A 15,367-nucleotide genomic window follows, 5' to 3' on the forward strand; every position below is an offset into this window, starting at 1 on the left:
TGCACGCTGGGATCCCTCAGAGGCTTTAAAAATGCTGGTGGCTGCGCCCACCTCAGAGCTGCTGATTTCAACGGACAGTGGTGCGGTCTGGGCTGCAGGATTTTTAAAGCTTTCCAGCTGATTCTAACAGTCAACCCTTATTTTCTTGACTCCAAGGCTTCTAAACCATTTCCTTCTTGGAACACTGAAACCTGACTCAAAACATCCCTGTCTCCTAAGCAAGATCATGTCCTACAGAGGTAGAAATGATTCCCGCTTGTGAGGACATTCAGTCATCTGGACAGCTCCTCATGTGATTCTGTCTTGGCTTTGCCTATATTCTTCCTATTTTTTTAAACTAAAGAGGGATTAAAATATTTTTCCGATTATAAAGAAAATACAGACCTTTCTATAAAAATCAGGCAATATGGAAAAACATAAGAAAAAAGTGGGTTTTATACAAAAATCTCATCCCCAGAGATAACCACTAAAAATCTTTCTGGTCGTCTCTGAAATCATATATTTATATATATATATATATACACACACACACACACACACATATATATTTGTATTTATATATATATTTATATATCTGCATGTATGTAAGTATATACATAACTATAGAACATATTAATTATATATAATAGATGTATTCTATAATTATATATATGTAACAGTATGGGACCATACTGCATGAGCAACTTTACAAGCTGCTCTTCTAGTTTATTGATGTGATTTGAAGATTTTTTTCTACATTATTGAATCTATAAACACACAGAAACCTATATTTTTTTTATGATTTAGTAAAAAGTAATTGATAGCACTTTGTCATTTTCAAAATATTATAAACAACCATGAAATAAGTATCTTTACACATTTTTCTTTAGGCAATTAAATGATTCTCTCCTTGAATTCCTAGAATAAAAATTCCGGGTCAAGGGGTATATATGAAAAGTTTTCATGTATTTACCATCTCCCCAAAATGTTGAGTCAATTTACACTTCTACGGATTGTGCTGGAGTTCCCAGTTCTCATCTCCCTCCCATCTGCTGAATATTGCTGAGGTTTAAAGAAAAAATCTTTGGCAATCAGAAGGGTTAAAAGTACAATCCTCTAATTTTTAAAATTATTTTTTTGATTACTAGTAAAACAAAATATTTTTAATGGCCACTTGAAACTCTACCTTTGTAAATTATTTGTGTTCTTCGTTCGTTTTTCTATTGAGATGTTTACTGTCTTCACATTGATTCATAATACCTTTTTCTACACTAAGAATATTAATATTTTATTGTCACACATGTTGCAATATTTTCTCCATAGTTTGTCTTTTAGCTTTGTCTATGATAGGAGGGACAGTTTATAAAAATATACATTTTCAATTTTAATATAATCATATCTGTCAATATTTGTCATCATGATTTCAGACTTTCCCCACCATACTTGACAAGTTCTTTTCCAACACAAGAGCATCAAAAATATAAATCTGTTTTTTAATATCTATATGAATTTACTTTTTATGTTCAAATTTTTGATAAATCAGAAATTCATCTTGTTGAAAGGAATGATCCGCTTTATTTATTTCCCAAAGGTCTAGCAGTCAACCTTTCTCCTGCTGCTTTAAGGGATGCCTACTTGCCCTGTGTTAGATTCTCATACATTTAGGATCTATTTCTGGATTTTCTAAGCTGTCCCACTGATTGACCTGTTCATTCTACACTGGTGCTCCTCTGCTCTTCTGTTTATTTGCTGAAGGTTTTTCATGCTTTACCATGTGATGGGACACGTACCCCTAATTACTCTTCTTTTTATAGGATTTTCCTAGCCATTCTGAATTTCACTTGGAAAAACATTTTTGCCAAGTCCTTCTGCATGCCCCTATAATTGAAGGAATTACATCGAGTTTATTAATTTGGAAAAGCAACCTCTTAACCCTGTGGAATTTTCTAACCAAGAGGAAATTGTGGTTCTTTATTAAGTTTAGGTTTTCTCTGACGTCTATTGGTAAAGAATTATGGTTTTCTTTAAATCAGTTCTGCTTAATGATTTATGTTCTTTCTGCATTTGCAAAGGGGCTATTTTCTCCCATTACTATGTTTTCAAATATATTATTATATGTTAAGATGCAAAAAAAAGCTACTAATTTTTAAATACATTTTTCATAACTGACTACTTTAAGATGGACTCATTATTTCTAATATTTTTTCTCAGTTGACTCTTTGGGACTTTATAGGCATATAACCATACTATCTACACAGAATAGCAAGGTTGTTTCCTTTTCAGTGTTTATTTTGTTTATGTGCCTCACCCTTTAGATTGAGTTCCAATATTATTCCAAAACAATATTAAAAGGGCTGACAGCAAGAATCATTGTTTTGTTTTAAAATTTAATGGAAATACTTCCAGTGTTGTACCATGATATTGGCTCTTGTTTTGAGAAAAAAAATTATTTTAATCATGTTAAATAAGGGTCCCCCATCTTAACAGCTATTATTTTTATAAATTGATACCACATTTTTATCAAATAACTTGATATTGATTAAAATGACCAAAGGATTTTTATCCTTTGACTAATATCATGAAATATATTTAAAAGATTTATAATATTAAACCATCCTTGAATACTAGGAATGAGCCTTTGCTTGGTTATTATGCAGATTATTCTAATGTTATGCTGGATACTACCTGCTAGTTTTCATGCAGCATTTTTCTTTCTTTTTTTTTTTAAAGATTTTATTTATTTATTTGACAGAGAGAGAGAGAGACGCAACGAGAGAGGGAACACAAGCAGGGGAGTGGGAGAGGGAGAAGCAGGCTCCCAGCGGAAGAGCCTGATGGGGGGCTTGATCCCAGAATGCCGGGATCATGCCCTGAGCCGAAGGCAGATGCTTAACGACTGAGCCACCCAGGCACCCCACATGCAGCATTTTTCATCAACTCGAAGCAAAATTGGTCTGAATGTGTTATAATTGTTATGAGTTCATGTCGCAGTTTCACTCTCTGAAACAGTTTAAATGGCATAAGAATTGTGTGTTTCTTAAAGATTTGAAAAATTCCTGTATGAAACTGTCTGGCTCTGGAGCTTTATTTAGGCCTGGATTACTTGGCACACGAATGTTAACGGGAACTGTATTTTCATTTTTCATCATTATAAAGTGACCCTCACAGTCAGCCTGGTAATAAGGTAGGGATGGTATGGAGGGACTGGAGGCAAGGAGAAAAAGGTTAATTATTGCAATGACCTGGGCACAATAAAGAGGGTCCGAGGTAGTAGCAGTGAGGAGGGGAACATGAATCAGATACAGAAACGGTCCAAGGACAGGTTTCATCCTTCACTTCTCCGAGCAATCGAAGAAGTTATGGTTTCTTCCTGCAACTAGCTCCACATCGTGCATGCTTCCCTCTTGTTCTCCAACTGTCTCCTGTTTATATGTCCTATCATCAGCTAGATTGTTTGACTTTTGTATCCTTTAAAGCCCACCCCCTAGACACATACCAGTTAACTCCTTACATGACTGATTCAATCATCACGACAAGTTATTGTTAGAATGCTGCTCACCAGAATAAAGAAATTAGAGTATTACGTGGTTTCTACACTGAAGTCACGAGATAACAAAGGCAGAACTAACTATAAAAGAGTGAACTGAGCCACAATATAAGACGGCATTGACAGCCTTTAGAACTGGGGTGGTAAAGGCCATCGTTTAAGAAAACTCAACTACTATTAGAATGACCACAGATTCTGAGTCAGTTGCCAATCAATGAGGCTTTAACATTTAACCCTGATGTTGCAGTTCTCACGCCCACCTACTGCGTCCCCCCTGACTGGTTACAGGGGGCTGAGTCTCAACGGACTGGCTGGGAAGGGCAATGGCAGGAGACTCACCAGGTTGTCCAGCATCCTCATGAGGGCCTCGAACTCGTGCTCCCCCAGCCGGCTCTTCTGCATGGGCCCGAAGGTGCTCCCTGCCCACTGCACGGAGCCCACTTCATGGGGTCGGTGCTTCTCCTGCTCCAGGAGGATGAGGTTCTCCACTCCCCCAGCGCCGGACAGGGCGGATACCTGCAGCAAAGAGCAGAAAGACCTCAGTGTGCACGCGCGTGTGTGTACACGTGTCTAGAAATGTGAGCTGTATTTGGCTTTTTCCCTCCCAGAGGAAAAGCCACTCCGAAGTTAATGGGCATGTACCCATTTCCAGAGAAAGAGGTATTAGCAGTTTCTTTCTTAATGTTAGTTTGTAGAGACTACAGAAGAGGAGGAAGCAGCAAGTGCTAAACCTTAAGAATAATGCAATACAGAGCGCTGAAAAGTTACCTGGATACAGACCAACCTCAATTTGTGATTATTTCTGGGGAAGGTGGGGGGATAAGATCAGAAAGGGCTCCAAAGGGGACTTCAATTCTTGTCTGTAATATTTTATTTCTTCAAGAGGAAAAGATCTGAAATAAAAAGGCTTTTACTTTTTAGAGCTGAGTGGTGGTTAGTGGGTGTATATTATCCTTCTGCATCTTTCTGTGTGTTTGAAATATCTTCCCCTGCCTTTTTTTTTTTTTTAAAGAAAAAAGTCACTTGAAAGAAATAGGCTGGCTTCTCAGCCAATAAAACAGGAGAGTAGACTGATGGCCTGAATGAACAGGTGCAAAGGAAGAGCTCATCTTCCGCTGTGGGATTAGTCAGTCGAGGAAACCCAGAAAAAGGAGACACCTAAAGTGCTAGTAATACACAGCCAGGCCCCGTGGAGGGGTCAGGCAGCGTCACCAACGCACTTGGAGCGTTCGCCCCACTGTCCAGGCTCCATGGCAAGGGGAGAGAACAAGTGGCTGCAGGCAATGGACTTTGAGTATTAGGGCAAAAGGTGTGTGTATACAGCAGGCGATTTTAGAATGACCCTAGAAAACATTTATTAATCTAACTAATCTCCTTATTTTCTAATTCCATGTCCATCTAATGGCACATTCTATTTACTCCCTGAATCCAGTGCTCAGATATAATTGGTTATGATTTGGCTTCCAGGGTGAGACCAGCAACAGGGAGAGATGGTGGTTTCCGAGATTTCTCGGTAGGGAGCCAGGTGTTCTGTGCTGCAATCTGATTAATATTTGATACCTCCTGTAAGCCTACTTATTACAGGAGAATGATCTGATTATATAAACTTCCAGTGCTCCAGTTTTTGCTGAAAATGAAAGGATGCAATTTAGCTGGCCGGCCAACATAAGTCTATGAACCCGTGAGGATCTGGCACACATCCTGGAGTGTCTTAGATTCACCAATGTAACACATGGCTCCCGTGAGACTTCCTAGAGGTCGGCCAGGCCACTTTGCGAGGTGACCCCTGTCCCCTGTGAAGAGGAGGAAGCAAGAACACTCATTTTCTGTACACTCTTCATCCAAGCCCCGCATCCAGTTGAAGGCTCCATTTTTATCTGGTAAAGATGGAAACTTTAATAGTCATTTATTCCATCCTTCCACCAAAGCTAAGGGTCCTTGTCCAACATCCCTGGAAGATAGTCAGCTCCATGCTTAGTGAGGCAGCCTACTATACCGTTGTCCAAATGTTCGAAGGGCTACAGTGAGGTGATACGGATTACACAGAGTGCAAATCCACCTTTTTGTTATGTTCATTCACTAGTTCTGGTTCTGGCCTCTGTTGCCATATTTTCTTTTCTTTCTTTTAAAGATTTTATTTATTTGACAGAGAGAGAGAGAGCCAGCGAGAGAGGGAACATAAACGGGGGAGTGGAAGAGGAAGAAGCAGGCTCCCAGCAGAGCAGGGAGCCCGATGCGGGGCTCAACAGGGACCTGGGTTCACGCCCTGAGCCAAAGGCAGATGCTTAACGACTGAGCCACCCAGGCGCCCCTCTGTTGCCATATTTTCTAATGATGAAGTCCCTCACACCCACAGAGGCTGAGCATGTGGGAAAGCACTCTCAATGGCAGTGAATCCCAGCTGGTAGATAAATTACCTGGTTCATCCCAGATCCCCATTTGGCCAAGGCGGGGCTCCAGCCCTTGGGACCCTGGAACCCTGACTTGGAGTGCTGACTGTCAGCTGATCTTTCCTGCTGACCCTCATTTCCCCCGGAGGCAGTGCAATGTAGTGTTTAAGGACATGGACTTGGACACAGGCTGCCTGGGTTTGAATCCTGGCTCTGCCACTTCCTCACTGTGTGATTTGGGGCAGCTATTTGCCCTCTCTGTGCCTGTTTTTCTCATCTGTAAACTGAAAAAAAAAAGTATCTACCTCATGAGCATTATTAAAGGTAATATTTGTAAGGCACCTAGAATAGCACCTGAGCATAGAGTGCCACATCAATGTCTATGATCAATAAATTCTGAGGTTTTACTATGAAAGAAACAATGTGCCCAGGGGACTAGTCATTCATGGAGGAGGGAACTGCCCACATCCTTAAAAGAGCTATGCCTCCTCCCACCTCTCTCTTCCCCTCATCAGTTTCCATGGCGATGGGTAACAGATGGAGAAGAATTGCCTGAGCTTCTTCCCATCTGCCTATAAGCAGAGCAGGGAGCTGCCTCTCTCAGCTGGGGATGACCCAGTTTCCTAGAACCCCAGACTGATAGAGAGCAATGAGAACATTGTCCCCAGGAGAATGGACTAGGCTCTTAGCCTTGAACCACTAAAATGACCACAGCCACGTTTGCTTGTTTGCCAAGGTCACTGAGGGAGAAAAGTAAGACCATGATGGAAACAGAACCTCAGTGCTGGCTGCTCAAGCAGAAATGAGCTGGCCAGGGGCTACCATCCCAACAGCATCTGCAGACTGCTGGCCCCTGGGGGCGCCCATGCCCTAAACCACCCTCACCTCTGGTCTAATCTTGCCTGCTCTGCTTCCACACCCTCCAGCTTCCTTTTTCTCTCTAGAAGCCTCCCTGCTCCACAAGCTGAAAAAAAGCCACAGGAGCTTTTGTGGGGGTTATTTGCCTCCATCGCCTGATGCACTTTAACAAGGTCACGTGGAACCAGTCCTGACTGAAAAGAAAGTGACAGCAGGCAGGGCCAAGAGAAGCCGCTGGGCTGTGGGGGCCGGTGGCTGGCAGCACTGCGCTTTCATCCTCCCAGCTGCTAGGCGGCCATCCTGCCTTTGGTTAAACCGTACCGAGGCCATTTCTCAGTGCGGAGCCTGGGAGAGGTCTTCACCTCGTGCGGGGATACATGGGCATCTCTCTCCATTCATTTTCGGGCCATGCTGTCTTTGCAAAGCGGTAAGAATTATTTTCTCATGGAAACCGCTTCTTCAGAAGGAGGAGGGGAACTCATTAGAGTGCAGACAGGGGGGAAGGAAAGTGGGCATATTGGAGGCTCGGCCAGGTTCTAACATCAGTCAGGGGTCAGAGCTCAGGGCCAGCATCTGTTTGGGGCAGGGAGGCCGCCACATCAGAAAGGAACTGCCTTGATCCTGGTTCTACCCTCTCCACCTTCTGTTCTGACCAGTAGGGGGATGGGGCAGTCTTACACCACTTCTAACACCTCTTCATCATTGTCTTAACAACTGTCCTCTCAACATATTCTTTTGAAAACCGCTGAGAAAGGTGCCATTTGCAGAACCTCCACTAGCAATGCTTCTGGGATTATCCCATTCTTTCCCCGTCCCCCAACTCCCAAGACAAAGGCAGGCCTTCCTCCTGGGGTGCTGCTCTGCCCAGACCAGCCAGGAGAGGGCAGACAGGACACCAAAAGGACTTTGCAAAGAGCTGACTCATCCTGGAGCAGTTAGCCTTCCCTTCTGTCAACCGAGTCCTAAAAATACCATCAGCAACACCTCTCCTTATCTGAAAGGCCCCATCCTCAACAGGACCCCATAGGCCCCACATGTCCAGCTGAGGAAACACAGAAAGCAAGTCCCTGACCCAAAGACACATATCCCAGAGCTGGGAAGGATGGAGTCCATTCAGCTTGCAAGGCCCCCTTACTCACCCTGGACAGCTTGCCACACTGAAAGGAGCACGTGTTTGGCTTATGTAACACCACCTTGTTATCTGGCAAAACTATAGGATTTGTGTTTTCCTATTGCTTTTCCACCAATTCCTCTAGGCGTCCCATGATCACTGACAATCCCCACCCACTCTCGACTCCATCCCTTACTCGTTAGGAGGACCTCATGATGGGCTCCCTGGATATTACGCTGGGGGTTCCCTGGTGTTCAGGCTTACCATGTCTAACTTCGCCCTTTTCTGGGCTGGACCATGTTCATGGTCTTTGCAAACTACACCCTCCAGACAAAAAAAGAAAAGACCTACCTACGACGTGGTGTCTATTTGGCATAGCTAGATGTAACAGTTATACCCCAGGTAATAGGTGAGCATGGGAAGAACTTTTATATACCCTATTACAGTTTCTCCCGCTGTCCGATTGATGGGCCTAGACAGCTCCCTGTCCTGGGCACTGATCCTCAAGAGGTGGGTACTGGTTGTTAGGCAACAGTGATAAATATTTTAAAGCTACAAAACTGATTCTAAGTGTGAAACTTTAGAAGGATAAGGTGGTGCCAAGGCAGAGAAATAGGGCAAGGCTTTTAGACGGCTGGCTCCCAGGACTCCTTAAATCATGGCCAGTGGGGCCTCCGTCAGAGCCAAACCAGGGCCCGCTCCCCAGAGGAACCTGATCACCTGTATCTCACACGCAGCCTGCAGGTGGAAGATCTTATAAAACGCCTCCTCCACGGTGTCACCGAGAGCGACCACTCCATGGTTCCTTAGCACCAGGATCTGCAGAGGAGCAAGTAGGCCAATTAAAACTTCAAGCCTTTTAAACTTCAGTGAAGGAGAGATTTTTCATTTACTCCAGATCGGTTTCCATATCCAATCCCAAAGCATGCCCCCAATTCCTTGTTCATTCTCCCCATACAAATACCCCAATGCTACCCCACATGTGATTTTAACCCTAAGCAACCTCCTTAAGAAATAGAAGATGCTTTTTAAGATGGAGACTACAGAGCTTGGTGGATTTCTTTGGGCAATACCTGGATTTTTAGGCTTTCAAGGGGTTCAAAGTCTGAAAAACTGTGTCTGTGTTAAAGCAAATGAAATTATTTTGTGTCCAATAGGAGGGTCTAACCTCAAAAGCAATCTCCTGCTCCTATGACTTAGTTGACTTGGAAATTAAAAGCCAAGGGGGTGGCTCTGCAGAAACAGGTGAGTCGTGTCACCTCTCTGGACCTCAAGTCTCCTCCCCATGAACTCGGTGAGGCCCTGGTAGCTCTAAGACCCTACACTTCTGTGAAAGAGGCCGTAGTGGCCTTCTACTCTAACTCTCTGGTTTTGCAGAAGAGGAAACAGAAGCCTAAGGAAATGGAAAGCCTCCCAGCTAATCAGGGACAGAATCGGAACTAGCACTCAGGTGTTCTCACTGTTGGTGCAACGCTTATGACTCAGCCAGGGGCAGGCAGACAAAAGGGGGCAGGGGAGAGAAACAGACATGAATTTATACTAAGAGCCTGACTCCCCAAATTTCAGATGCAGAACTGTTTCTTGGTTGGTTTTATCCTCAAGAACTCTCTGAAACCAGGTGATGCCCACCTAGCAGCAGGGACACAGACCCACGTGCTGGGTGTGTCCTTGCAGACCTGGGCTGAGGCCTAGTGGCATCATCATCACATCCTCTCTTGCTGAAAACAGCTGGAGGTTTTTCCTCTCAAGTGCCAGAGAAATGGAAAGAGATGATGACTCCGGCCTAAAAAGATTTTGCAGATAGCAAATGCCCCATCTCTGAAATTCTTGCGGCATTTCGTCGATGTGAACATCTCCCCCTTCTCCTGGCACTGCTAATGAGGCTTTAGGGAATGTTGGGAAAGAGTGGCAGGGATTTCTCCTGTGTGTCAGGGATGGGAAGACAGAGGCTCTCAGACTGGAAATGACTCAGGCAGTGAGTGCCTTTCGAGGACAGGAACAAACATCCATCAACCTAGGCTCAGCTCCAGAACTTCCCGTACTAAACTGGCTACCTCTAACTATGACTGCAGGGAAGCAGCACTCTCCTATATTAGACTCCAGGGGAGGAGACGACAATGTGTCTATGTGAAATGAGAGTAATAAAATGTGTATCCCTGGGAATATATCCTAAGGAAATGATTGCAAGCTTATAGAGAGATTTAGCTAAAAGGATTTTCATCCTGTGTAGTTTATAGCAAGGAAAAATTCAGGGTGGGGAAACTTCCAGTGTCCAATCACAGAGGATTGTTAAGGTAAATGGTGGCATAGCCATTTATACATGAGATATAATCTAATAATTTAAAATAGTGTTTTAGAAAATATGTAATAACATACAAAGGTGTTTACTGGATATTGCTAAGGGAAAAAAGGAGAATACATTTTCTGATCCTAGTTTTCTAAATATACGTGAATATATTTGTGGAGTGTGCACCAAAATCTCAGGATAGTGGGATAAAGAGAATTTTATCTCACTTTTTTGTTTATGTGCAACTTCTTCTTTTTTTTTTTTAAGATTTTGTTTATTTATGTGACGGAGAGACAACCAGCGAGAGAGGGAACACAGCAGGGGGAGCGGGAGAGGAAGAAGCAGTCTCCCAGCGGAGGAGCCTGATGTGGGGCTCGATCCTGGAATGCCGGGATCATGCCCTGAGCCGAAGGCAGACGCTTAACGACTGCGCCACGCAGGCGCCCCTATGTGCAACTTCTAAACAATGTCCACTGAACACGTCACTCATGATGTAGGCCTTTGACAATCCCACCCCAGAGTGTCTTCCCAGAACAGCCGAGCAAACCTTGCAGGTGGGTCCAAGGCACTTCTGCAGGCTGATCCGATCTGCTTCCTGCTCCATCCCACCGTTGAAGTCATAATAGGCCATGTCCCCCACCAGCAGGGCGTTGTGGGAGACAGGCAGGAGGCCCCACTTCATGGCTGACACCTTTAGTGAGAAAGTGGAATGGTTAGCACCTGTGGCTCCCCGACTCCATCTCTGCCCTTTCCTCCGAGTGGTACTGCCAGGCTCTACTCTGGGGACTAGTAGGGTTGGGAGCAAGCCCCCAAGAAAGGCACTGCCCTTTGACTCTGCTGCACCTGGCTGGACTCCGGCTTTCTGGCTGCTTCCTCTGCCGTCTTTCCATCACCATTTTGACAGCAGCCATGTCAATATACCTCTCTCTAAAATTGCTACAAAGAATGCTTTGAGAAAGCTAGTGCTGCTGCCCACCCCCTGCTTTTCTCTTGTGCTAGGACTCTGGAAAGAGGTAGGGGTAACGGAGTTGGCACCAGGCTGGAACAAAGCAGGGTCCAGGGTCCTCTGAGGTGAGCTGGTAGACATCCTCAGCTTTGAGGTCAGTGCAGAAACAGGGAGGCCCACTGAGAGGCTCCATTTTACTAGTGACAGGGCAACAAGACTGCCAGGAAACAGGGTTAAAATTCATGCTTCATACTCTGCCTTTTATTAAAAGCAAAGAGCGTGGAGAGGTTTAGGAGAGCCTCTTGCTTTGTTCCCGCTTTCTGCCCCATGAGTGAGCCTGGGCTCTGCAGAAACGGACACTCAGCACAGATACATCATTCAGTCTTGGCCCAAATTCTGGAAAATCTGAGTGCTCATAATGGGTGTGCTTCACAGAAAAACCCCAGGCCAATGACAAGTCTGCTCTGCCCCTGCAGGTGTAAGGCCTGGAAGTCAGTAAGATGGGTTGAAGGTTGAGGGAACACCCAGACCTGCTTGGTTGTTGCCTTTCCAGGTGACATTGCGGTGACTTAGGTACACATGGAGAAACTACCAGAGCCCCTGAGGGGACAACCTGATCCTTGAGGGTATTCCTTCTACTCTCTCTGAGTTTTCCTTGCTCCTGTTCTGCCTCACAGCCTACCCAGGGCTATGAAGAGTGGACAAGTCCAGGTTCCACCATCTTATCTTTTATCAAGATCTCTCCTCACCAGAGCCTGGGCTGGGGGTGGGGGTTGGGGCAGGCGTCAGTCTGATAGGACTGACCTAGGTGCCGTCACTTGGGTAAGTGGTGCTCGTGCGTGTAGGTAGCAGGGTGGGGGACGCAGTAGAGCAAACATTGCGTATCTCTGCCTTATGTCCCCAAACCAAGACTTCTGGGCTTGGAAAAATGGAGAGGATTAGGGTCACCACACTGGGTGTTCCCTCTCCTCACCTTGACCTGAGTTGCAGGAAATCTTTCCAGAACTGTTTTAAATAACGAGATTGCCACTAGCGTGGGGGGCTTATGTCTTTCCTCAGGGAGGACCTCAGAGAAGCAGGTAGCATGGGTCTGCTGCCAGCCTCGGGGACTGAGACGCTGGCCTTCGAGCGGACACTCACGGCTGCTGTGGCCGGCGTGTGCAGGTGGATGACGCAGCGTGCGTCAGGTCTGGCTGCGTAGATGGCCGAGTGCAGGCAGAAGCCCGTGGTGTCCACTGGGAAGCAGCTGCTGCCCTTCTCCACCACCTCTCCCAGGATGTTCACCTTGATCTGGGCCAGGGAAGAGAAACTTGTGGGCAACGGCAGGCAGGGGCCCTCACGACCCTCCCCCCAGGTGGGCCACACCCGCTCACCAGGAGCCAGGGCTATGCTCGGTGTTGGGAGAAAAGGAGACCTGTTCCTGCCTTTGGTGAGTACGCAGGCTAACAGGAGATAAGGCTGATTATAATTCAGTAGGTAAAATGCTAGAGTTTCTCAAATTTTACCAGGCATAAGAATCACCTGGAGATCCTATCAAAATGCAGATTCTCTACAAACTGGTGTGGCCACTCTGGGGAACAGTAGGGAGGTTCCTCAGAAAGTTAACACTAGAACTACCCTATGATCCAGCAATTGCACTACTAGGCATTTACCCAAAGGATATAAAAATACAGATCTGAAGGGGCACAATAGCCAAACTATGGAGAGAGCTGAAATTAGTCCATCGACTAATGAATGGATAAAGATGGGAGGGGTGTGTGTGTGTGTGTGTGTGTGTGTGTGTGTGTGTGTGTGTGAACGCCACAGACTAACTATGCGTGGGGCCAGCCAGAGCCACCAACAGTTGTATACACACACACACACACACACACACACACACACACACACACACAGGAATATTAGCCATCAAAAAGAATGAAATCTTGCCATTTGCAATGACATGGATAGAGCTAGAGTGTATTATGCTAAATGAAAGAAGTCAGAGAAAGAAAAATACTACATAATCTCACTTATATGTGGAATTTAAGAAAGAAAACAGATGAAATATGGGAAGGGGGAAAGGAGAGAGGGATTCTTAAGAATAGAGAATAAACTGCGGGTTGATGGAAGGAGGTGGGTGGGGGAGGGGTAGATGTGTGATGGGCATAAAGGAGGGCACTTGTTGTGATAAGCACTGAGCGTTGTATGTAAGTGATGAATCACTGAATTCTACTCCTAAAACCAATATTGCACTGTATGTTAACTAAAATTTAAATTAAAAAAAAAAGCAGATTCTGATTCAGTAGACTAAGAATGGGACCCAAGAGTCTGCATTTCTGACAAGTTCCCAGGTGATACCCATGCTGCTGGTGCACAGACCACACCTTGGCTGGAGGTGCTAGAAGAGAATCAGTCACAGAATTCTCTAGAAGCAGATGGGTGGAGTATTTGATACCAATGAAAGAGGGGGATCAGAGAAGCCTTCCCAGAGGAAGGAAGAAACATCTAAGCTGAGCCTTTTTCTTGTTTTTTCACTCTTTATTTTGCATTTTTAAGCGTCATACACAAAGGTAAAGATAATAGTGTAATAAACACCCATTTACCAATCACCCAAAAGCTAGATCTTAAAGGACAGGTAGAAACTAGTCACTGGACTTATAATCTGCATTTGATGCCAAGGAGCTAGTAGATATCATGGCTAACAATCACACACTTGTGTGTGAGTGTGTGAGTGTGTGTGTGTGTGTGTGTGTGTGCGTACGCACCACTGCTGATGGCTCTGGCTGGCCCCGCACACAGCAAGGCTGTGGTGTTCCCTGCTTAGCATAAACATCACCATTAGAGAAGGTCACTTTCTCTGACACAGCGGGACAAGAGACTATTCCTTACTCGTGCTTAGGCATAGACACAAATGACACTGTGCAAGTGCAAAAATGTCCACCACCCCCTCCTGGCTAACAGGAGGCACTGACGCTTCTCTATCAATGGTAGCTTCAGCCTCGCTCCCCGCCCCTGCCTGCCTCGCAGAGCTGCCCTGCGCCTGACAGTGCGCCATGCAAGGCAGCACCCCTTCCTAGGACCAACCAGCGGTGCTAATGTCAGTTCGCCAGCACGCAGCTGTCAGAGTATAGTTTCTACACGGAAACCTGACTGCATCTCTCACCTGCTTACAATGCTTCAGCGGCTCTGCTCGCCCAGAAGAGTAAAGCCAAAGCACCATCACAATGCTTTTGGTGCCATTTATCAGCTGGTCCCTATCCCCTTCCCAGCCTCGCTTCCAGACACGGAATATGTGAGCCAGACACGGCCCCTCGCTGCCCTCCCACGTGCACCAGGATGTGGCATGTGCCTGGCTTTGTGTCAACTGTCCTCCTCCTGCTGAGGACACAGTTCTCTCTGTCCAGTCTCTCCTGCCTCCGCATCTAGGTGGCCCTGTGCAAGTCACTTACCTCCCTGGGCACCAGCGTCCTCTCCTGCCTGTGAAGTGGCCTTGGCAGTCCTCAAGGTCCTACCCTGCCCAGATATTCTGTGACTTGGTACACTGGCTCTTTAACTGCATACCTGGTCTCAACACGTGATTGTGTCTCAAGCCTGGCAGAGGCCCTGGGGTGGCACCCTCTGGCCTCAGATGTACAGCACAGCAGCTGCAGCCCATGCACCTAAGAACCGCTGGGCCTCTTCTGATTGTAAGAAAGCCCTTTCTACTGCTTTCCTCCTCCTGCCCAGGAATCTTTCCTGATCAAGACAAACTTCTGGAATTTTCTTCCTACTATACCTAAAAGGAGCAAGAGAACCAAAAGGGGTCCCAGAGCTATTTTTAATGGCATCGGCACTAGGCCAGTCTTGCACTGCTTTGAGACAAAGCACTGGCTGTTGTTCTAATATATTCCCCAATCCAGGAAGGCCTCCCCATTCCCAGACTTTGGGGTCCAATCCCAGCACAGAAGACCCCAGGCCCATCTCCTCCCCCTCCTCCCTCCTACTGCACTTGCTGCCTACACCTCATATTTGGTCTCATGGTTGGTATTCTGCTTTGGGGCCATGTGTCTTCTCTTCCCCACCAGACTGCAAGCTCCACAAGGGACAGAATGGCAGTAGCTAATCTGCAGATGACCTTTCACTGTAGGCTGCTGTCATTTCAATAAGCAATGGGCAGTGAGATGCCGGACTATACTTACCAGGCTGGATGCGGTGACTTCACTGCAAGAAACTCCCTTAGGGCTAATCAGGAAGTGATCCTGCTCCTTGCTGACTCTCAGCTAGAGGGAAG

General features: G+C 45.8%; 1 protein-coding gene across 1 annotated transcript in view; it reads right to left on the reverse strand.

Annotated features, from left to right (window-relative positions):
- The window catches only part of ADD2 (adducin 2), a 44,271-nt gene that overhangs the window by 13,195 nt on the left and 15,709 nt on the right, over positions 1-15,367 (reverse strand). The window contains exons 5-9 of the mRNA XM_057308993.1: positions 15,276-15,356; positions 12,259-12,408; positions 10,720-10,863; positions 8,606-8,704; positions 3,866-4,042 (exon numbers count right to left, since the gene is read on the reverse strand). Coding sequence (XP_057164976.1) covers positions 3,866-4,042; positions 8,606-8,704; positions 10,720-10,863; positions 12,259-12,408; positions 15,276-15,356 — 651 coding nt within the window. The remainder of the gene's footprint in view (positions 1-3,865; positions 4,043-8,605; positions 8,705-10,719; positions 10,864-12,258; positions 12,409-15,275; positions 15,357-15,367) is intronic.

The sequence above is a fragment of the Ursus arctos genome, unplaced genomic scaffold (genome assembly GCF_023065955.2).
Source record: "Ursus arctos isolate Adak ecotype North America unplaced genomic scaffold, UrsArc2.0 scaffold_8, whole genome shotgun sequence".
NCBI classification, from domain to species: Eukaryota; Metazoa; Chordata; class Mammalia; order Carnivora; family Ursidae; genus Ursus; species Ursus arctos.